Source organism: Molothrus ater, chromosome 3, assembly GCF_012460135.2.
Source record: "Molothrus ater isolate BHLD 08-10-18 breed brown headed cowbird chromosome 3, BPBGC_Mater_1.1, whole genome shotgun sequence".
Lineage (NCBI taxonomy): Eukaryota > Metazoa > Chordata > Aves > Passeriformes > Icteridae > Molothrus > Molothrus ater.
In genome coordinates this window covers 45,076,135-45,099,257 of record NC_050480.2, presented here as the reverse complement: position 1 = coordinate 45,099,257, position 23,123 = coordinate 45,076,135, and the positions used below count along the sequence as shown (strand labels likewise).

Genomic DNA, 23,123 nt, shown 5'->3' with positions numbered 1-23,123 from the left:
GCTACCACGTGCTTGCCTTACTGTCAGTAACTACTTAAATACCTCTTTCCAGTTTGCTTTAGTGGAATAGGAAGAAGCATAATAGCCTTCACTGTGGCCTACCCAAATACTGACTATTTTAAAATTCTTTAAATAACAAAGATGTTTCAAAACCAGAACAGTATCTACAGGCACTTTTAAATGCACTTAAGGAGAAATTCAATGCATTTATCTTGAAAATCATGTTTTACTGTGATGCCATTTGTGGGAAGAAGACTTCTATGTAGCCATAAAGAATGAGAAGTGTACCTGTAGCTCAAAGTCCACAAGTGTCAGCAAGCAGCCTACTTTCATCCATTAAGTTCCAAGGGCAGGAGAAAAATAATTCGATCAAGACTACTTCAATTTATGCAAAGAATACTTACATGGACACCTCTGGAGACAAATAATGAAATCTAAAACCTCAGAGACTTCAGAGCTGTATTTCTAAATAACACTTTCACAAGCTTATGACATTTTTCTCTAAACATATTACATTATGCAAAAAATCAGAATCAGTGCATTAAATTAAAATGTGTAATTCTTTTAAAAATTTAAGAAGTTGAAAATTGCACTTCTTAAGGATAGGATTCCTCACACCTCATTTTCACACTCTAAATAAGTGTCTCTGCCAGTCCCCTTCACTCTTTCTACAGCTTATGAAATGAGTACTCACGTCCAAAAGAAATTCACTCATTATAAGGTCTGACTACTCTCTACTAAGAGTGAAAAAGGTTTATATGAAAAAGGTTTACAGACATGTGTTGAACTAGGATTTAATAATGATGAATCAGGGTTCAGTGCAGGAGCTATCAATAAACATGATGGGTCCTGCATAAAAGGAAACTGCAGAAAACACTGTGAGAGAATTTTGGTATAGAAGACCAGAACTGAGAGTTCTTTTTGAATATCAGTGATATACTTTGTTTGCAGTTTGATCTAATCTGCTTTGTACCAGTGGCCAGTGATCCCCTTATAGGTCTGCTATTCACACCCGTTCTAGTTTTAAAATTTTCTCCCTCAATTTTATTGTATTCTATCATCTCTGGCTTTTATTTTTTTCTACCAACTGCTTTTATTAATGTTTGTTTCTCTTTTACAAAAATGCTAGTGACTTATGAAGGAAAAAGTAAACTAAAAAGATACCTGAGAGAGCTTCATCTGCATGTGGGCAAATACATGAAGGAAACCAACTACAGCATCCCACAGCCTGCTGTGTGCCAGACTTTGCTGATTACCAGTACACGGCCCCTATTGTTCAGGCAACATAAAAAAAAAAAGAAAAAAGAAAACCAAAGTTTTGTTTGAAAGAAATTCAACAAAAAGAGGAAGAAATACACATAAGTGTATAGTTTAGGGTTGTCCTTTAGAAACTCCTATGAAATATTAAACATATCTAGAATTATGCATTTAATAACACCACTGACTGTAAAAAAATAACCTAATAATTACTCCTAATAACTTGGCCTGTTTTAGCCAAGTCTCAATATACTAATTCAGACCCCCGAAGTGTGTAACTGTTTGCAACTTCAAACAATAAGTGCTGAAAGGATACAAATCTTCAAGCTGTTTCTTCTTTATGTAGTTCTGTAAATTAGGAAAAACCTTAGAGAAGGTTAAAGCAAAATTCACATAAGGGATTAGAGAATCAGTTTCCTGGTTTTCCCCCCAGCATATTGTAGAGCACAGCGCTAAAAAATACTTAAAGAAAATTCTAAAGAGTAGTGACAGTTATATACATATATTTCATTCTTTAGCTTCATATATAAACAAATGCACTAAAATAATGTTGAAGAATAAATGCATCTATATTATATTTCTATGTTATACCTAGCTACTTTATATCTTCATGCTAAATGTATGATGAATTTTCTTTCAAGTTCATAACATTCTGAGGAAATTAATTTACCTGGATATACTCTGTGAGAGTATTGAAAACTTGTTTTGCAACCTGGATGGCTTTGGAAAAATTTCTTTGTCCTTGTTCATCAATAACATCCTTCCCAGAATAATACCAATAGAAATCACTGATGGACTCCTAAAGAAAAAACAGTTGTGAGAAGCATAAAGAGATTCTGCGGCCAAACTGGCTCCAACTGGATATTCATATAGAATATATGAATATAAGAAAAAACAGTGTTAGACAGCTCTAGTTCTAGAATTTATTTAGTTTAAAAAGGCTTTAAATGAACCACCCAGTGATTCTCAAATACTACTTCAAGAATTATAGTTTCATCTCAAGGGAATCAATAAGAAAACAAATACAGGGAAAGAAATAACTTAAATACCCCACAGCAAACCTCAAAATAAAATAAATTAAAATTAGATGACTTGGTATCTGATCTTAGAAATACAACAACCGGCATTTTGAAAGGGAGTGCTCAGTAGTACTGCCATGCTGCATGCTGTTCATTAAACAATGTCTCTTTATACTGCCTGCTTGACACCTAGTCAATAGTGGGAGCAAATGTTGCTTTGTGTGCATGATTCCTCTCTCCATCTTCCCCAAAGGCAAGCTTATTAAATTTTCAACAAAGTAAGCAATGGAATGAAAATCATTGTATTGTCTCCACAACTTCTACAGAGTGCAAAAAGATAGAAAGCAATGTTGATAACAGCAGCAGTGTAAACAAAAAAAAAGAAAAAGAATTTTCAAAGTCTGGAATTCTCAGAGCAAATAAATGAATGGCTAAAGGGAACTTAACTAGAGAAATACTTAAAAAAAACCAAACCATAATATATTATCATGTGCAGTGATTTTCAGAAAGAAGACAATTATAGGTAAAAATTATGAACATTTATAACAAAATATGTTTTTGCACCATTCACATGCTGTAATCTGGATACAAAGCAAATTTTTTTCATTGATTTCTACATTCCTGTGACAATTAAATGTTTTCATATTAAAAGGATTTGAGAGATAGTTAAAAATAGATTACTGAAAGGGTTTTTAACGCACTGCCTTCTGCAGTTTTTTTTCCTTTTGCCTTTTTTTCTCCTTCTCAGAAAATGTGCTATTCTTATGCTTCACTCTACTCCAGCACATGGGCATTCATTTACAGTGCTCAGCCTAAATCAGAATACGGATGAAAAAGCAGCTGGCTGAAACTGAACTTGAGCAATACAAAAAGCTTCTCATTCACAGGGTAATTTCAGTCAACACCTGTGCTCAGGGACCCACTGAGCATGGCCCCATCTTCTGTGCTCTCCTTGGTTAACAGCCTCCATCACATTCCTGCGGATAAGGCCTGGAACCAGTCTTTCACACCTATGCTGCCTTTCACTCTCCCTGAACAAAGTAGCAATTCTTAAAGAACTACAGCCACTAGAGAATTTCAGCCTTTCTCCTCAGCTTGGTCTACAGGGACCAGAATAAGTATGATGACAAATAAATGTGTTCCTCTAATAAAACTTGTATAGAAGTAAGTAATATTTTCATCTATGTCCTCATATATAAATTACTTACCTGAACTCTCAATAAGTAATCCACAGTAGAAATGATAATATTAACAGTTGTGTTGTTACCAGTTTGAGTTCTCAGGTAATTCTGAAAATCTAAAAATTCAAATAGAATTTTAATTTAAATTTATTTAAGTTTTCAAACAATACAGAAAATTAATTCTGGTTTACAATGGTCTAGAAAAGTTTAGCTTAGAGACATGGATTGGATGTTCTTCTCTTTCCTTGTTTTTATTTTTAGTTGGGTTTGTTTGTTTTTGTCAATAAATCATTGTAAGAGTTTTGACATCTTATTGCAGAGATCACATACCAGTGAACTTCTAAAGCCAGAACCTTGTCTATATACTTCACCTGTAACTTGGTCTTTCTTTAATCTATTTATGACTAGAACTACATCAATATCAATGCAATTATACTCAGAATATATTTTGTTAAGTAAAATTAAATCAAATAATTACACAAATCCTGATGACTAAGTCAGAAATATGTCTAATGCCTAAAAAGGAAAAATATCCCTTTTTTTCTCTTTTCATTCCTGAAGAATGACAGAGAGAACACATAGGAATATACTTAATGATAAAAAAAAATTAAATTATGCACTTTTAATGTGTTCTTTTATATTTAAAAGATATGTCATTTCTTCAAGAAAGGTATTGTGTGCCTTGTAACTTCACATACAATTCAAACTGACATTAGTGGAAAACAGTGTGCACCAGAAAGCAGACACATGCCAAAGGACAATCAATACAACTTCCTCTTACATTTTCCTCTGAATCTTCCATGTCTAGAAGTTACAAACCACATACATTTTCCTATGTAAATTTAACTTTCCTAGTAGGTCAAGATCCAAAACTCATTGTTTTGGAAACAATTATCTTATCTAAAAAATTAGGGCTGTTAAAAAACACTGGCAACTTAATTCCACTTAAAGATTTTCCCTTTGTGTACATTCTAGCAGCTATTCCACCTTTCATAATATTTTATGAAGGCTGCCAATCCTCCAACAATTAAGAGCTTTTATCATCAGTTACTGTCACCTTGATTTCTCCTGCCCACAAACCTGAATTGTGTCCTTCACAAAGCAGCTGGAGGAAGCGGAAGAGGTCACAGGTGAACTCATCATCCTGCATCACCTTTTCCCCTGTAGAAAGGCCAGATGGAAGCCAGTTATCACAGTCTGCCAAGTAACACCTCACAGCCCTGAAGAAAATCTCCATAATTAATATTAAGAGAGAAGGAGAGAGAAAATTTATAACCACCAATCTATCTGAAGCACCTATGACTTGTGCTTGGCAGATAGTTATTTGGTTATAAAAAAAATTCAATTACAAAACTTAATTTTTGATTTATAAATATGGCAGCATGAGCTTGGCAACATTTTACAAATAATCCCTGATTTACATTCTTGTTTGACTTCACTGGGCATGGAGGCTGTGTCACATACAAAGGTTAGGGTTGGATCAATTTCCTTCCCATTCATCACAAAAGAAGGTACTTAAAATACAGAATGAGATTTAATCAAACAGTTATGGAAATAAGTCCTCAAGTAAACTACTATATTTTAAAATTTTCTAAAACAACCCATGAAATTTACAGCTATATGCACTGTCAAAAACTATTTACACTGAAATATTTGAGGATTTATTATCTGTCTGCCGCTGACACAAAGTAGAAGTGTCTCCTTTGACAAAATAAAGCAATATAAATAGAATGAATTAAGACCAAGTGCCAAAATGCTAAAATGCTTTGCTGAATTAGGCCCTTCAGTTAATTTCTTGGTAAACAACTAACATCCAAATGAATAAAGCTTCAAGCCTTCCCCCCCCCCTCCGCCCCCGGAAACAGTATACTAAAAAGCCCTCAATTAACACATCATTATTTCAAGTATATCAATACATACAGTTAACTTTGTACAGGGACATGAGGAGAAATAACCATTCACCCAGGAAAACAATCACAACTGAGGAAAACATAGAACAGCTTATCAAATGAGACAGAAGGACAACACTATAGGTGTTAAAGCAGTAAGAGCCACCTATCAAAAGTCAGAAAATTCCCATATAGAACATTGGGGAAGTATTTTGACTATGTATGCAAAGGTGGAAGTCACGAAAACTTCTACTATTTAACAATACACATATTTTTAATATATAACAAGTACTATTTTTAAACAAGAAAAAAAAGGAGGGATATAAAAATGTAAGCAAACTGCAAAACAGTTTGAAAGAATTTTTCTTTGAGGGGATATAATTTAGGCTCTACTAAGAGAAGACCTTTAGTGTGTAAATAGGAGACCAGAAAAGTGAGTAAAGACATTAAAATTAAAAAAAAAACCAAAACAAACAAACAAAAAAAAACCAACGAAACAAAAAAAAAAACCTTAGTTAAATTAACAATTACTTCCATGCTGTTCTACTGGTAGATAATTCTAATTACAATATCCACATTTACAGATTACTATGTTATTATAATTAGATCATCACTGTTTGGGCTAGATTTGGCTATGATCAAGTTAATTTTCTTCATACTAGCTAGCTGAAATGTAAACAGCATTTAGTGCAATTTGGAGTAAAAATGGACATGATCAGAAGTTTAACTTTACATAAAGTCATGAGGAATTATAATTTCAAGCTAATGGACTTATCAGTCCACAGACTGTGAATTTTAAAGTGAGAATCTTCAGTACACTAAGAATAGAAATCAAAAGCATTTTGAAAACTGATGTGAGTATTTTATAGTACATAATTTCACACTCTTCTGTTGCTCTCAAGACAAAGTTTGGTACTTAGGCTATATACCCCTAAGGCATATGCCAACATAATTTCTTGTACCATAGGGAAAGATAAAATGCTTTTCCTCCTAATTCTAGACATGTACTCAGGGCAGTCACAAAAAATACCCAATTGTTTCTCTAAGAATGAGTCAAATACTTTCAATGACATTCCATTACACTTTTCTGCACTGAAAATATAAGTACCAGGCACACAGTTTTTCAGTCACAGGAGAATGAAAGCCCTTTAATTTAATTAAACAATGGAAAATAAATTACTATTTCTGTCGGTGATGATGAACATATACATGCAATATAGGCCCAAGAAGATAAAAAGCAGGAGGGGGCTGGGCTCCTAGAAGAATATTATTTAATGTTACATGAAGATTCAGTTCTGCAAGAGTGTTTCATATGCTGCTGGCCAAATACCATAGTATACCAAGTATACCAAGTATACCAAATACCAAGATTTCTCAGAGTTAGTTACTTCCTTCTTTTCAATATAACTGAACTCCTATCACACCTAAAGTTACATGTGGGGTCACATGCTTTGTTGAACTAGGTGCAAAAATAAGAATTACAGAAAGCCAAATAATTGGTGAAGCCTCTATCACACACATAATGCTTGTAGCTTGACTGCTGAGATGGCAATGACTTTATAAAATAACTCATCAGGAAACTTGCTTGGAAAAATCAAGCCCATGAAAGGCTCAATCATCTATTTCTTGTGTATTAAAGGACCACTGAATCAAAGCTATTTGTAGGAATAAGACTACAGAATAAGTTACAGTTTAATATTTTTGACCCCTGTATTTCTTGCTCTTAGGGAGTAAAATATTCAAGAACAAGAAGAAAAACAAGTCTTAAGTTAAAATGTTATACAGATCCTGTGTTTTAGTACAATTACTGGACTTCGGGAATTTTTATTAAATAAAGTCCATTCATATTATTGGAAGGGCCTGGAAGTGTCTTTTAATTATCTCTACTGTAAATAAATCACAACTTGAACACAAGTTATTGCAAAATTCTTAAAAAGCAGAAGGTGTTAAGTGCAGCATTGCAAAAAAGCTGAAAGGCCTGTTACTTTCAAAAATATCTTTACATATTTTAAAATGAAGCAAAAAAAGCCCATCTCAAACCACCCGGCCACACTAAGATTTACATTTTCATCTTTACAATTTTTACATCTGATCAAAATCAGACAAGAACCAATGTTGGTATGGTCAGGAATTTTCATTTTCAGATTGTACTTACTGACTACAAGTGGTACCTCACTGGCAACTACAGAACTGAAATGGAGATCCATTTCTTTCTATAAAATTCAGGAGAGCAACCTTTGCTGCTGTGCACACAAATTCATGCCAGTTCATACAAAGATTTGCAAAGAATTTACTTAGAAACATACACACTACATATAGAATTATTTAGGTTGTTATGAAAAAACATTCTTTAATTTTTGTTGACATTGGATATATTCTGGCAAATATTTGTTCAGATGTTAAAATGCTGCCATTGCTCATGCTGTAGGTAAATGGGATGGCTGTACACACAAAGGCTTTAAGCCTGCAGCTTTTGCAAAATTGGCAGTTTATGTTTGTGATATACAGGAACAGAGGTATCATGTGTAGGAAACAAAAATAAAAGTCAATGAAAAATTAAATACATGGGGTTTTTTTTCATTGAAAGTGCATGTGTCAAAGTTCAATGATTCTCTACCTCTTTCTTGATTTTATTTTTTTAAATCGCCAGTGGAAAAGATCTGGCTTCTTTTGCTACTCAGAAACATGGGTTCGATGGTACATATTACAGAAATATAAAAATACTTACAGCTTTCAAATGTGAACAGGACTTTTTTATGATGCCTGTTAAGATCAAATCTGCCCCATAATAAAGAAGTGAACTTATTCTATCACAAGATCCAGACAGTACTGGGTTGGCTTGTGAATGCTGCATGCCTTTGACATCTCAACAATCTAATTCAAGTAAGAAATACACTTGTTTCCTCAGTGAGTGAAATTCTCTTAAGTTATTTATGTCCCCTTCTAAATGCAAACACTGATTCAAATACAGTTTTATGAAGGTGGAAAACACCTCTCCAATACAGGCTACAGTGGATTACACAGAATCTAAGCAACTGCTTTAGGTGTAATGAGGTTGGTGAAGGTCAAAAGCATATTTATTAGTTCCACATTATTAATGGCTGAAAATAGCCCTGATGTGAAAACCCACAGTATAGCTAGTTATTATATCACATGTACCTTTCAGATTGGTAAAAGTCCTTTAAGAGCTACTATCTCATTCTAAAACTGTATTTTATAAAAATAAGACTTCTGTGAACTTACAGAGAAATTAAAAAAAGACATGACAAAGTATTAAAAAATTGAACATTAAAAAAAAGCTTTCCTGAAAAAGGGGAAAAGATTTAAAATAATCTAAGTGTAAACATAACAAACATCTTAAGTTTTGTTCTTCATAGAAGTAAAACAACGCTCTCCAAAAGAGAAAAACATTGCACTTTCAAGATTTTTGTGACTCACAGTGAAATGGCAAGGAGTATGAGTGTTAAATGAAAAAACATTGCAAAATAGTAAGTATTTCTACATGTCTTTGATTTTGAACCCCCCTTTTTGGAAAAGGAAACAGAACAATCAAAACAAAATACATACAGAAGAAACAACATTGAGTACACCACAAAAACAAGTAAGAAACACATTTGCTAAAGAACCATCAATGTTGTTACCAGTGGGGGTTCCAGGGTTTGGAAAGGGAAGGTAGTACCAGTCAGAGGAATATCAGGACAAGGCACTTACGATGTGGACAGCACAAAGAAACAATTGGAATAGAGCAATAAATTTCACATCCATGTTGACTCAATAAAGGGCTTTCTATCTATTGCTAATGTTGGTATGGGACCAGAAACAAGAACTGCACACGAGGAAAGGTTGACTTTATTCCCATAAGTTTCAACAGTTTTTCTTTGACTTTGGGAATAATAGTTTGGGGCTTGTAGGTTGCAAAGTCAATGACAATTATTCATGAATGTGCTTCTGCAGCCGATTCTGATGAAATGAAAAACAGGCGAAAATGCACATTTTACATCCCATAATTTCCTTGGGAATCAATAAAATTATTTTTAATTGAGGATTAATTAAATATTCATAGACTAAGCATAATTCTCAAAAAAACAAAACTAATAAAAACCAGTACAAAAATCTTTCTCATCTTTGGTACTTCCTTTGTAGTATTTACAGATGGTAATTTACAGGATTGCAGACATAAGAGCTCAGATATCCTATAAAATCTAGGATACTTTGAAACTTCACTACAGGAGTTCCCTCACAGACACACTGGCTTGGCTTTCTTAATGCTATCAGGTATTAATACCAGTACCTCTACAGCTCTTATGTAAACTACTGTTCAATTAACTGAAAAAGGTGTGCTTCATAATATAAAAAAAAAAAAAATTACTATTTGAAGGTAGCATATTATCAACGAACATATAACTCTGAAAGGGAAAAATACAGTATTTTTTGGTTGGATTGGGTTTTCTTTTGTCTTGAATTTTCAGTTGCTGGATATTAATATGTAGGAAAAGATGGTATTTGCAAATATTATCCCTTTGTGCCAAGTAATCTTTGACGCAGTGATTACTGTATCTTGACACTGCTACTGCTCACTAACAAAGAAAAAAACCAAAAAAAATATCTTAATCCCTGCGGAGAATTTTGTTAAGTTGCCAAACAGAAAATTTCCACTGAGAAAACAAATAAAACGCCAGATCATCCTCCTCGCCAACAGTTGGCTAATGAAAAGACATCTGCTGTGTTGGAGTTCATTGTTTCTGCTGACTGGTATACACATTTTGTATTTTAAATTCTCTTTTCACATGGTGAACATCTCATGGCAACTGCTCCTACAAAGCTCTTCTTTTACTTGAAGTAAGGAAATTTTGAGGTATAGCAACCATAACACACCAAGTAGCTTTCAGAATAAGGAAGAGTAAACCTGTAAACAGCATTGATTCCTCTAAATGAGCAATGCGCCACCTCCTTCTTGTATCAACTCCTGACTGCATTAGATAAACCTAGCCAGTGGCAAGTCCTCTCCTCACTATCCACCCTCAAATCCTCACTGGATCCACCACTGATTCCTGTGCTTGCACAAACCAGTGCAGCATTAAAGCCACATTCAATACACAACAAAAAGGCTACAGGAGGACTAAAGCACAAGGCTTAGTATATGTAGATATTACTATTTTTTCCTTTTAACATTCATCCATTGCAAATATTGGGTTCAATAAAATGAAAACAAATAAAAAAAGAACAGGAAAGAAAAGTATAAAAAAGCTTGTTGCTCTTACATCTACTGTGTCAGTCACTGTGCAAATCCTGAGAAAGAGAGGAAGACCAAAATGGGAAGTTTGGATGTGTAAACCAAGAATTTCAGGATGAAAAATTGTAATATTAACAGAAAAATCACACTAGTTTAGCAGTATTACAGGGGAAAATCTAGTGATATTCAGGAGCTGTACAATGCTGACACAAAGCTAAGAGCAGGGAAAATAAGGAATAGGCAGTTGTTTTTAATAATTACCACGCTCATGGGTGATGACTGAGGAAAGGAGGACAGGACAATTAGTTCAAAGAAAAAGAAACAAGAAAAAAAGAAAAAAGGTGAGAATTTGTTTTAGGAAATACAAAATATAGTTAGTATTGGTTTTGCCAAAATTAGTTCTGCACTAAAAGAGAAACATCAAATAAACAGAAAATAAAAAAAATCCCTCAAATGAGGAAGCACAAAAATACTCTTAACATCAGTAGAGTCAATTATGCAGCATTTAAAGATATATTTATATTTGCATGCAAAAACAGTAATTTCTAGAAACAGAGGCAGAGGTCAAAAGAATAACGAGCCAATATCTTGAGAGTCCATTTCAGAATCCAACATTTTGAATAAGTTTAGTTATGTACTAGTAGAAATGTTGTCCAAAAGAACAAAAGGTTGTCCAGAATAATCTTCAGTAAAACATGAGAGTAATGGCCGAAAATTATATGCCAGGTAGCTGTACCAGCGCTCGATTTACCATCTTGTAACCAAATTTTATCCACATGGGTTTGCTTTTTTATCATTCATGTAAGTCTAGAAAGATTTAATCTATAATTTAAACTGTGAGAGCACTTTTGGAGATGCAGAATTTTTGACTGGCCTTGAAATCATTCAGGCAAATGTAATAGTTAGTGAAAAATCATTATTTAAGCAGTTGAATATTAAAGAAAAAGGCCGCATAAAAGACCTACAGGCACAAGGGACAATGAGATATGCAGTGTTGCTGGTATGAATTATGATCCCTCAAATGCAATAGGGATTATACAGTCAAGCTTTTTTACCTTGCTTTTAAGATAAAAACATGTTAAAAGGTTAGGTCACTGTAGGATTTAAACATAAAAATGCACTGTAAAAAATTCTGAATATAAGGGAAGAAAATGTGCTTCGGTAGCTCTATTAAGCACGCAAGAACGAACTTAATGTACTCAGACAATCACAGTAAAGGAGTAGTAGAAGAAAGAAATTGACAAGTGAAGTAACAACACCAAGAGTAAAAAGCCAAATTGGTTCAAAGTCAAAAGTAGAGTGAAAATTTTGCAATATTTCCCCAAAGACAAATAGAAAAAAAAATTTCAAAGAAAAAGCTTTTCCCAGACTTTTTCCCACAGAGCAGATAGATTTCCATCAACCTCTTATATTTAATTTATGGCTTAAGTAAGTGGTGTGGTTTTCAGTTCAAGAAATCAGGTGGGAATTTTTAATTTCATTCTATGCTGAAACTGGATGGGGACTTCTGAAATGTTTTACATGCATAAACACTGCTGTTCGTAACTGGAATATGTTCTCAATTTTACATGTAATGTCTTCACTTCTTCAAAATGATGAGAAAGAGTCCTCTGAGACCATTTTGAAACTCAACACATGCTAATGATTTACTGTTGACAAGGACTGGCTTAGGTGTGTCAATTAAATATAAATCACTTTTAGGAAATCTGTTTTAGTTCCAGCCTCTAGATATATATTTACAAGGTTCATAGAATCATAGACGATCCTGAATTGGAAGAGACCTATAAGCATCTTCAAATTCTAAATCCTAGCCCCACATGGGACACCCCAAGAGTCACACCATATGCCTTAGAGCATTGTCCAGACAAACACTGCTTGAACTCTGCCAGGCCGGTGCTGTGACCACTTCCCCAGACAGCCTGTTCCAGTGCCCAAACACCCTCTGGGTGAAGAACCTGTTCCTTATGCCTAACTTAAACCTCCCCTGGGTTCTTTCAAATTCAGCTTGCTTCTGCAAAACTTCAAAAAGATCATGGATAATTTCTGTTGAATCAATAGTACCTGATCCCTCTTCAGTCACCATGCCAAGGCCTTCTGCTTTGTTCTGACGTTCAAATGCATTTAGGTCAAGAACACTGCGGTGAGAAAAATTACATTTGTCCTGTGATTAATTAAATAAATGCAATATTTAATTTTGTGGAAGTTAAAAAGGATGTGTGATTTCACTGAAGTTTACAAGCATACTAGTATGAAAAAGATACATCTCAGTGGCTTGATACATATGTCTGTTACGAGACTACAAATCTCAGCTCAACAGCCTGAACCTGCTTTTGCCCTGAATGTGACCACAGAATTCAGCTCTGTATGACTGACCAAAAAAAAGGGGAATGTATGCATTTAGGATACACATACTCATTTTTAGGTGCTGTAAGGAAGCCAAGTTATTGACTAATTTTGTATTATAGCCCAATTCATACCAAGCAGCAAGGTCCATTACTGTCATTATTAGAAACTGCTATTATTAGTTTCATTTAGTGTTTCTCTCCTTCCACATTCTGAAAAACTGAAGCTGCCAAAAGGGAATATGTATCAACTAACCAGATTCAAGAAGGACAATACCTGACATATTTCTTTTGTGAACCTGTTAGATTCTGCCTTTCAGGGCTTTGCATGTCAGCTGGCCAGGGATAACTTTTGTTTACAAGCAAAAATGGTTATAAAAGTTAGATTAACACAGAACTATGACAGAACCTCTGCTGGCAAGAAACCTCACTGATTTCAAAATGAAACTTGGCCACAGATAGCATTAAGAAAAAAGAATACATAATTAAGAAAAAAGAATACATAACATGATACCCTGGACATAACAAGAAGACTGAATCACCTGATCCAGGGGGCCCCTTGTAGTCCTATGTTTCATGTTCACTAATACATCATTTACTGATATGGTTTATTCTTAGAAATTATGTAAAAAACATTTAAACACATACATTTATATATAGAATGAATATAAATAATAAATAAACCTGAATGAACAAAAAAGTCATAGTATCACCTCAATTTATTAAAATTCATCACCTCAATTTATTAAAATTCATCAATTTAATATGAAATTAGATATTTCATTACTTTTCTGAGTTCTAAGAAGTCTTATGACTAATTCTAACAATTAGAATTAGTTATAGAAAACCTGGGGTTTCCCAAAATCTTTTGTGTTTACTTAACATTGATCATCAACCTGATCTCTGCAGGATTACTGGATGCCTCCAGAGTTAAGGATTTGCCTCTGAGGAATGCTCCTAACTCTGGAGCTGTTTTCTGCCACATCTCAGGTAGACTCAAATTCTGTAAATATTTTTGGAAAGAGCTTTCTTACAAAGGCAGATCCATATCACCAAGATTTTTCCACCACGAGCATCATCCTGTCCTTTAACCCAAATCTAGCTCTTTATAAACCCCTAGTGCTGTTTGCAAGGACTATGTAGAGCATCATTCCAGAACTATAAATCCCATAGAATAAAACATACATGCAAAATAATAAATTTTTCAAGTTGATACTTTCTTACCTACAGGACTGCATAAGACCAGCAAGGCTCTGAAAGAACCCCACATCCTTTTTATCCTTGAGGTAGTCAAGCATTTTCTGCAGCAAGCACAAATAATTTATACAGAGAGTTAATATTCCTATTATAATAATAACCTACGTAACTTAAGACTATATGTATTCAATACTATTAGTGATGCTGGTGTTTGGAAATATCTCTTATATTAAAGACCCTTGCAGAGAAAAAAAACAGATATCAAATCCAAAAGCAACATTTCTGATCTTAGGATCCAAAGGAAAATTGGAAAGTTGAGCATACACCAGAAGAAACAGGTATACATGAGACAACTAAAAAAACCAAGAATTCTAACTGTACTACTGATGCTTTGATGTTTTAAGAATCTAATTTTGACTAGCAGCATCGCTACCAATCTAAAAATATGAATTGTTTCCTGCATTTTGATTCATTAAGTCTTTACCAAATGATTTTTAAAAATAGATGGTAGGATTCGAAATTTCATGATTTTCCAATTTAATATTATGACATCACAAAGAACTGGCAGTGGCTCAAGCAAATAATTTCTACACTACTTGTAGTCTTTCATGTCAGTTCCTAACAATGATAGCCCCTGAAAAGAACATTATTTTGGTTGCAGTCAGCAGCTTCACTTGGGACCTTAACTGCTCCCAGTTGTCTGCATACTTTAAACTGCACTGCAATAATTTAATAATGGCAGTTATAAACCCTTCTCAACATAGGAATCTTCAGCTAGTACAGAACCCTGAACGTACCCTATATCAGCCTCTTCACTTCAACAATGCAGGATTCTTTTAACATATCAGACTTGTCCACTGGAAACCAAATTATCTTACAATGGATTAGTTCTTCAGGATTTTCTCTGCTTTTATCAGCAAGAGTCTCATTGCACAAGCTAAGGACTTCTGAAGTTGTGAAGTTCGTGAAGACTGGGGTCAGCAATTTTGCTCTACAGGCTATAGGACAATGGCAATCTCCCAAGAAAGCCCTCCTTCACTAAGAATTCCTACAGAAGTAACTGATATAACATAAAATTTCTGCCTTTCACCTGAAGTGCAAAACAAATCTTTTAGCCATGTAAACAAAGAATAAATACCCATCAAACAAGCTACTTTTGTATACCATTTTGTGCTGCAAACAGGAGTAAGAGGATAAACAGTGTGTGACAGTCACACTACATAATTTGCTACTACAGCAATAATGACCATGGTATAAAGACCTATACTGGCTAGAATGGGTAGAAGAAACTAGTACCTTACCTGCTGAACAGTAGAATTTCCTCCATTCAGGATTGCAATTCCTAGCTTTAGGGTTGCTGCAACCATTGGCCCCATCTCACCTTAAAATATTATAAAATATATTTTTGGATCATATAAAAAATAATAATGTTTTATTAATTATTTTATCCATTCAATGAAATGTAAAACTGACCTATTTTTCCTTAATTTCTTCATGAGTGCCTACGGACATAGTGTAATGCATACAAAGTACACAGAAGAAGCAATATATAAGGCAGGAATAACTAAGTTCAGTGAATATAAATCATGTTTCAATCACTAGAGCATCAAACAGTTGATTTAAGGGTGGGCTCACAATGATAAGCTAGCTTTCAAAATTAACAGTATGTCCCCTCTGCATGAAAATCTGGATGTTTCCTTCTGGTTTATTCAGAAAATGACAGTGACCCAAGCATTTAACTACAGTAAACAAAATTTGTAATCAGGAGGTTTTAAAACATCACTATTGTGGAAACAAATCACAAAAGAAAAAAATGAAAGCATAAAACCTTAGAATAAGATGGTTTCTAAGGGTAAAAAAATCATCATTTAAAGTTCTGAAATGTTTTATCAAAGTACACCAATAAAGCAGTTATTTGACAAATGGGAAATAACAAAAGAACTTAAGTCCACACCTACTTCAGAACTGTACACATTCCAGAATTTAAGGGTCATTTTGTCATTCAGTGCTGCTAAAGCTATGAAGTAATTCACACATCCTCAAAATTAGCACTAGAATAATTAATTAAAACTACAAAAGAAACAATAATCGCATGAAAATCATTCATTATACTTTTCTGGATTAGCTGTCAAAAATTTTGAAATTTCAAGTTAATTTTGAAAGGGAATCTTAGAGCCAAACATGTGCATGTTGTGCTCAATAAGAAATAGAATCACTTCAAAGTTTACTAGAAATAAGGTTTAAAATTTAATCTACACACCAAAACCTTACCTTTACTTGCACTGATTGTCTGCAGAACCATCTCAGCAGCACCCCGATCATGCAGTCTGGCTTGTTGATACAGAAGTTTTTGCTTTTCCATTTCTTTTTCCTGAATAAAAATTCCGGTCATTTAACATGAGATTTGAGTTACTATCAATCCTCCAAAGGTTCTTGGTTTTCTCTTAGTATATGGGCTCTATGGCAACATCATGAACCATTTCAATACATACAAGGCTATTGGACAAATAATTAACAGGTTCAAGTAATAATCTCCACTTGGTATTTTTCTTGATTATGCTTTTAGCAGTTTCTCTGGAAAGAGTCATCTCAATTGTGAATCATTAGGTTAGTTCAAAGCCCATGTTCATGATATATATACTGCATGTATCAAACTTGCACTTTTGTGCTGTGTTTTTGTGCAACAGTTCATACTCTTAATAATCTTCTATAGTGTGACCATAACTTCATACTGCTCAGTATGTGACTCTTGAGTTGTAAGTCGTTGCTGAATACCAGAGTAAAAGAAACATCTCAGAATTTTTTTCAAAACATATCATTATATTACAATATAGATTGCCCCCCTACTTACAGAATATTTGATAGAATACACTGTGCTTTTATATTTTGTATTCTCTAGCGGCAACAAACAATACTGCATGGCGTTGCTTGAGCAATGGTGAAGTTTCTTTTTTGTAATTTAAACTACTACCGAAAACATAACGAGCATAAAGAGCAAACATAAAGGCACAGTTAATTCCAGAAGAGTTTCAACTTTCATCACGTTAATTGAAGTTTGCTGGAGAATTGAGGATGACTAAGCAGTATAAGTTGCAAAATGGAAGTTGCATAGAGCCCTATGACAGTGAGTCCATCAGATGGCGTGGTAAAAAGCTTACTCAAAAGGAACATGACACAATCAGTTAGTATCATGTCCAAAAACACAACGCCCAAAACATGTATGACCTAGAAGCAGGAACAGCTGCAGCAGAAGTAGCCAGAATGACAGCTTTGCTGCCATAAACTTTCCATCCAAGTTACGGAAAAAATACATTGGAAGATGGAAGAGGTTTAAAAAATGAAGGCTTGCTAAATAGAGGATATGAGTAATAAATTAAAAAAGAAGAGGTAAAAAAGAGAAATATGTTCAAATGAATGAAAAAGAAACCTTTAACTCAAAAGCAAACCAACACAGACATTTATGCTGTTACCAGAGAGTTCTCGCCGAGGCTGGCAAATTTGTTTCTTAAATCTTTGATAATATCGTGCTGCGGAAACAAAATTCATCAGGGTTTTTTTTTTCACACTATTAGCTCTCCTGTGGTTAAATTGTATCTTTCTTTTTGCTTTAAATTATGTGACAGATCTAGATGGAGGCACAAAAAGGAAAAAAAAATGGCAGCGTTGCTTTGTATTTAGCCATGCTAGGGTTTGAAAGTTTTGCCTTCATGTTTAAACCTCTTCCTGGGAGTTCAACAAAAACAAAACAGAAACATACACGCACGCGCACACACACACCACACACACACAAACTACCAGAAAACCATGACATCACAGGTTCAGTATAGCTACAATAAAATATTTTCAATTGCTTCAGAAGCCACTGAAAGTTGATCAGCCTTTCCTTTCTTAAAAACGATTTCCTATTTCTAGATACTTTTAGTTTTAGACCCAACACCTTTTCATCCTTCTTTCATTGCAAAATTTTCTATTCGCAAGCCTAACACCAGCTATACTACTTTCACTGTGCAACATTTTTTATAAGAATATCAAATATTTATAAGAATGCTTACAGTGAGGATGAATCTGCATAATCTACAGACTAACTTCTTGCAATGGCAGTATAGAAGAACAGTAGAAAGAGGCATTGCCAAACAGCTTAGCATGAGAAAAGTGGCATTTCCCATGGAAATCAAGATGTGTAGGATATTAGTAACAAAACAGACCAAAAAAGAAAACAAAAACCAAACCAATTCACGAACAAAAACACCACAAGCATTTCTCTTAGAAGCAACCATTCTTTGATGATAACCCATAAAGATCATGGTTCCTTCTTCGGCTTCACAATGCATTTTCACTGTTGCTTTCTCCCTGCCAGCTCAATACATATATATAAATATATATGTGATGGTAGCACTTACATGAAGAGGGCCACCCATTGCCTACAAAGCATACTAAATTAATAAGGTTATCCCCATTTCTCTAAGATGTGCTTACTGTTTACACTGTTATCTGTGCTACCAGTTTCAGCTTTTTGCACTTTATCCACTTGCTAGCCAGTTGAAGTCAAGAAACGACCAAACTAATTAGCCAATGATTTGAGCTTTCTGTCATTCACCAAGCCATTACAACAATAGCAAAAATACTTCACTAAATGAAACTTAATTAAAAACTAAATAAACTTAAAATAACTGAAGAGAATTAAAAAAAAAAACCAAAAAACAAAAAACAGAAAAAACAACCAACCAACAAAAACACAGAAGAAACATACCCCAAACCCCAATCCTCAATGAGGAACAAATCTATTTCATCTTGGATGATTTCCACTCATATAGGAAAAAGTTGACCACTTATAAATGTACATACATGTGTATTATAGACTTTTTCCAGCATTCTACCAAACCAAGGAAACATCTGAATCATATTCTTTGAAAGTAGAGGTCCAAATATTTTCTACTTCATTCTGTTTTTTGGGGTTTAAATCATTATGAGCAATCATACTCCAAAATAAATCAGGCAAAACCACAAATTTTAGTTTGTATTTGTAGACAACAAACTTGCTAAAACTAAAAAGAAACTTTAACTGAAAAAGAATTTCAGTTGACAACTGAAAGTCTTAAACTTTCTTGTAATTCATACAGAGACTGATTATTGGAGTCTCCCTTTGAGCTAGGACATATGGAGAGGTTTGTTTGCTGCCACCACTAAGCTCCAAAATACAGACCGCTGGCATAAGATCCTACTTTTACAGAGCTTTTGTTTTAACATGAATTCTGAAATTAAGTTTAAGAAAATAAAAAAAATATATAAAGAACAGGAATTGCTTTCAACTCAGCTATTAGAAGATGAATGCTTCTCCTTTGAATTGTCTTCATATTTTTTCAAGACTTCTGCTTAGTCTAGAAAACAAATCCTATTATGCAGGACTTACACTGGCAAAACATCTGTTCATTTCAATTTTAGGCATGCATAAGTATAAGCTATGTAATTAAAATATCAAGTACTCATGCATAATACTTCTGTACCTTTTTATATATACATATTTGTAAACACTTCAATCCTTTAAGTTCAATATATGCTGGTTTCTGCTCTATAAAAAAATATGATTTTTTTCCTAAATCCCTCTTTTGGAGTTCATCATTGAAGTATCACCGCTTGTTGTGAGGGTTTGGACTCAAGGACCTTTAAAGGTCCTTTCCAACCCAAACTATTCTATTAATAAATAACGTATTCTGTAGCAGTAGGAGTGATACCATATATTGGGTTCCATACAATCCATTACATGTAGGGAAAACTGATGAAAACCACATTTTTACATAGTTATTTGAATGTTTACCTTCTTAGAATTGATAAATTGAATATGGAGTCTGATCTTAATTAACAGAATAAATAGCTACTTATTGTAAAAATGTGGCATATGGACACTCAGTGGTTTATTCAGGATTTGTGATAGTAAGAGATACAGGTGACCATCTTCAAAGGGCTGGACCTTATTTGTATGTAAAGAAACATGAAAATTTTTGTCTGAGGAAAGTGACAGCACAATGTATCATTTTGTCAAAAAATTTGTGAATAAAGAAGTCTACTAAAAAGTTGCTACCAGTAACAGGAATGAAAAGAACTGACATAGGAAGCTCTATTTCCTCAATTTCTTTTCTTCCTGTGAAGAGTCAATTTAAATCAATTTAATACAAATGAGTTTAAAAATAAGAGCTAAATTTTGATTCCTTCTTTGAATTACCATCCTACAAGTATTTAGTGCACATTAATATGTAGGAGTGACTCAAATGCAGAAAATTATTTGCATTTATCTAGTGAAACAGTTAGATTTAAAAGAATTTCTTATCAGATGGAATCAAAGGAGACAGTGAGACCAACTTTACAGGTTGCTCAATTGAGCATCTGTTCAACAAGACATAAAGTTAACTTAGAGGCAAAGGGGAAGGGGCAAAGACATCTGTAATAACTAAAAGCAAATACTAGCAGGTAAACATTGACACGAGCATACTAACATACAGAGAACATTATTGTCACTTCTATTGTTCACACTATTAACCCAATTCAAATTAATTGTACAAAAGTAAGACTACCCTGCATGAGATATGAGCAACAGAATTGTCAATAAAATACACTCAGCATTTTCATCACATTCTAAGCTTGCCCAAATATCTCTATTGCTCTGAGTGCAAAAGGATCCAAGACTTCCAACACCACACATTTTTAAAGTCTAGAGGAGCAGTAGACTTTTAGCCCCAAACAAATTGAACAGTCACACTTTTCACATGGATACACAGGATAGAATAAAAGAACTGCCTTCAACATTGACGTTTGATCACTAGACAGAAAGAAACACACAAATTCACACACAAACACACACGCATCTGGTATGTACAGTTTCACATCTGCACAACTGTATGATGCCATGTATGAAGAAAGCAAAGGTTATTTCTTGTTGTGCTTTTTTTCCCTTTTAAAATACTTCACAGTCAGCAAGAAAAAATTTTTTATGGAGCATATAAGATTTAGTGGTAACAAGGTAATTAGAGTGATAGATATGTAGCATTTGAATAGCTGAATTATTGGAATGAAAAAAGAAGAAATTATATTATTAGATTCCTTATATATTTCCTTTGGGGTTTTTGATATGCACTTTGTTCAAAATAATTACAATACCTTTTAAATAAATTTTTGTGACCATATTCATCTTCCAGAATAACGCCTTTATCATATGAAGATGGAACAGACCTGTGCAAATTTTTGGAGGTGTAAGAGTAAAGTTGATCCTGAAATACATCATCTCTCCCCAAAGATGCCGGGGAACCTCTTTCTTTTGGGGTCTGAATGTTAATAGAAGGCTAGCAAACAAAATACCAAAATCCCCTTCCTCCTTCCATGGAGAAGGTTACAATTGCCATAGGAAATGAAATTTGAAGTTACTGACTGAAGTCTGGCCATTAGCTAAATCTGTGCATTTCAAATCTCAAGCAAGTCATCTTTACTTACTCTAGCTGTCATTAACCACAGAACAAATAACTATATTTAACCACCTCAGAACCAAAAACTAGCTACTCTACACACCATACCTTCTCCCAGAATATTAGCCTTGCAGCACCACCAGCAAGTGGCCTGAGTCAACAGTGGGAACTGACCTGCATGAAGCAGGCAAGTAGTCAGCTACATAGCCATGGAACACCTTTCAGAAACAAATGGTGAGGCTTTCACGATGACACACAAAAGGCTGAGTAAGAAACAGAGCCAATAAAAAAATTAACAATGAAGTTTCAGAGCTATTGCCTCTATGTTCTTAGAGAAAACATAGAACTACGAATCATTTAAGGTAAGGAGTATCTAAGGAGTTTCTGTCAAAAACTATAATGTGGAAGGCTGAGAACTCAGTTCCAAAGGATCTAAATCAGACATGAACTATGATTGATGCTCTCTCTGTGACAAATATTGGAAACAGAATTCTACCCCTACATCAGAAACTCGTCTCTGCTAAGATACAGAAGAAAAGTTCAACTTTCCCTTGATAACCACATAAGTTGTTTTACTAATTAAAATTAAGTTAAAACCAGAAACATAACTGATGCACAAAAGGCATGAACAGCAAAACAACATGAACAAGCCAAACAACACTCTGTTTTCCCCAAAACAGTATCACAATTTTACACGGCATATTCTGCATAAGTAATTCCTGAAATCTTTAAAGAGCTTGCGCACAAAAAGGGTTTGGTAGAGATGTCATGCTGAAACTGAAATGTTAAAAATTATATCAAGACCCCTTAGTTGAACTTATCCAAGATGGTGGGCCTGAAAAAATCACAAAATTAGACCCAGACAAATACACACATATTTTTTTTGTTTTACCTTGCTGCGTTGTGATCCTGTCACCTTAAGGAAGGGCAAGGACAAGAAGCGAAATAGTAATAAGAAAAAGAAGTCCAAATTTTTTTCTGCAGGTGACTGACCAAATACATACACAAAATTGTCTTTTGAACATACAAACACATTACTTAAACATAAGTTTCACAGCTACAGGAAAAATAATAAAGAGAAACAAATGAATAGGATCTTCTCTCAAGACAAAAAAATTGAACGCTAAACAAAGAACCCGTTACAATTTACGTAAGGAGCACTAAAAAAATTCTTACTGATAGATTTTTCATACACCTCAATGACTTCCTATTTAAAAATTTTCATATCTATAAGCATGAGACTTTTGATATCTAACAGGCATGTAGAGGCTAACTGCTAAGACCCTATAGGAATGAATAGTCTCTGTCAATGGTATGTCATATACTGCATTCCCAGGGGAAAAGAAAAAAAATGCAGAAAAACACGCTGAAATTTGGGTTCATAATGAGATATTTACCCAGAAACAAAACTTTATATTTTGAGGATATTACTTGTAACTCAACTGGACTTCTGAGTGATTGAAAAGAATTTAGTATTTATATTCTTTCTGATTTCTTTATACAGTCAAATAGGGAATATGTACTTAAATAATTCAGTGCTATATCATGTAG

The 23,123-nt window shown here is 34.0% G+C and overlaps 1 protein-coding gene across 1 annotated transcript in view; it reads right to left on the bottom strand.

The window, feature by feature from the left end:
- Positions 1–23,123, bottom strand: part of RYR2 (ryanodine receptor 2) — a 385,720-nt gene that overhangs the window by 30,785 nt on the left and 331,812 nt on the right. Inside the window, 9 exon segments of the mRNA XM_054514420.1 lie at positions 1,165–1,269; positions 1,928–2,056; positions 3,485–3,573; positions 4,538–4,618; positions 12,641–12,714; positions 14,146–14,222; positions 15,420–15,499; positions 16,390–16,489; positions 22,465–22,488. Of these exon segments, the coding sequence (XP_054370395.1) occupies positions 1,165–1,269; positions 1,928–2,056; positions 3,485–3,573; positions 4,538–4,618; positions 12,641–12,714; positions 14,146–14,222; positions 15,420–15,499; positions 16,390–16,489; positions 22,465–22,488 (759 nt within the window).